The sequence below is a fragment of the Limulus polyphemus genome, unplaced genomic scaffold, assembly GCF_000517525.1.
Source record: "Limulus polyphemus unplaced genomic scaffold, Limulus_polyphemus-2.1.2 Scaffold61, whole genome shotgun sequence".
Classification (NCBI taxonomy): Eukaryota; Metazoa; Arthropoda; class Merostomata; order Xiphosura; family Limulidae; genus Limulus; species Limulus polyphemus.
Genome location: NW_013665671.1, coordinates 580,834 through 582,396, shown reverse-complemented (window position 1 = coordinate 582,396; position 1,563 = coordinate 580,834). Strand labels below are relative to the sequence as shown.

The 1,563-nt window shown below is 37.6% G+C and overlaps 1 protein-coding gene across 1 annotated transcript; it reads left to right on the top strand.

Moving 5' to 3' along the window:
• The first annotated feature begins 789 nt into the window (after positions 1-789).
• Positions 790-1,188, top strand: LOC111087152. The gene has a single exon (XM_022392798.1). It carries the CDS (start codon positions 790-792, stop codon positions 1,186-1,188), a length of 399 nt encoding a protein of 132 aa, XP_022248506.1.
• The last annotated feature ends 375 nt before the right edge of the window (positions 1,189-1,563 follow it).

The window sequence follows — 1,563 nt, the reverse complement described above, 5'->3', positions numbered from 1 at the left end:
CTAATATTAACTTTCATTCCTGATGATGCTGGCGCAGAAAATCATCGAAATATGTAGAGTCTTCTTAAGACTGTGTCCAGTTTTTAATAAAGCTAGCTTATTGTGCAACTATTTAACGTTGTATGTTCGTTTTTAATAATTTTACCTGTGCACAAGTACCGTTTAACTTATTTCCATTAGGAAAACACCTCGCTACAGTCAAAGCAAATTAACTTTGAAAAAGAAAATAAATCTTAAGCACAAATCGCCATAAATACATATTAAACAATAGTACACATAAGGCCTCTAAAGGAAGTTAAACCTCAAACACTCCACTTCTAAACATGCAGCAAACTAACATACATTGTTAGTTATTAGTGTAATTAAATAGTCCAAATAAAACAAAACTATACCTAACTTTTTCCTGTGTCATTCTCACACCCCTATCTTTATAGATTAAAAGTTGAAACGCATCTCAAGATTTACTTTTAAACCTTATTTCCAAAATCTAAAAAACACAAACATATGTAACTAACTGTGACCCATATGCAAGCCACGCACTTTATTAGCACATTTCAGAAATATTTTTCAGGCATGAGCTGTAGTGGTCAGTTTAATTTTTTTTACTTTTCAGAATACTTCGCACAGACTGGAGTACATTGGAAATTTTGAAAATCAACAATCTTTATCTCTACATAACTAAAACACTCCTTTTATTTACATTCTGATAGTTTTACATCATTAACAAGAGTTACAACAGCTGATGAGACTCATATATAACTGAAAAAAATACTCTGAATATTTAGATGTATGTGTACATGTGAAAAGGAGAAAGTAACGAAAAAGAAAGAGGCGAAGAAAAACTGGGATTCATCGGGCAGCGAAGAGGATGGGGAGGCAGCAAGAACGGCCAAGAAGGAAGCGAAGAAGGCAGTTGCGCAGGCAAACGCGAGTGCAGTAAATGACATCTACGAAGAATTGGAAACACCGGTGGGAGTGAAAAAGACCTATAAGTTGGCGAAAAGGCGAAATAAAGCAAATAAAGACCTTACACAAATAAAACAGATTAAAGATGAGGAAGGATGCGTACTAAGTGATGAGACAGAAATAAAGAATAGCTGGAGGGTATATTTCGAAAAGCTTTTGAACGAGGAGAATGAGAGAAGGGTTTTCGTAGAAGGGGGCAGCGAACGAGAGGGATGCACCTGAAATTAGTAGGGAGGAGGTAAAGAGAGCCTTGAGGAGGATGAAGAGGAGTAAGGCTACAGGACCGGATGAAATACCAGCAAAAGTGTGTGGAACTGTTTGGGAGATGACGGAGTCGAGGTGCTGTGGGATCTGTTGAGGAAGGTTTACGAGCAGAAGAAGATGCCAGATGAGTGGAGAGATAGCGTGATCATACCAATATATAAAGAAAAGGGTGCCATCCAAGACTGCGGGAACTATAGGGGTATTAAGTTGATGTCACACACAATGAAAATATGGGAAAGAGTAGTAGAAGGAAGGATAAGACAAGAAACAGAGAGTAGTGGACAGCAGTTTGGATTTATGCCTAGGAGAGGGACAACGAATGCCATCTTTGTT

Coding starts and splice junctions, on each gene's coding strand:
- LOC111087152 (XM_022392798.1), top strand. CDS start 790: ATGTGTACATGTGAAAAGGAGAAAGTAACGAAAAAGAAAGAGGCGAAG.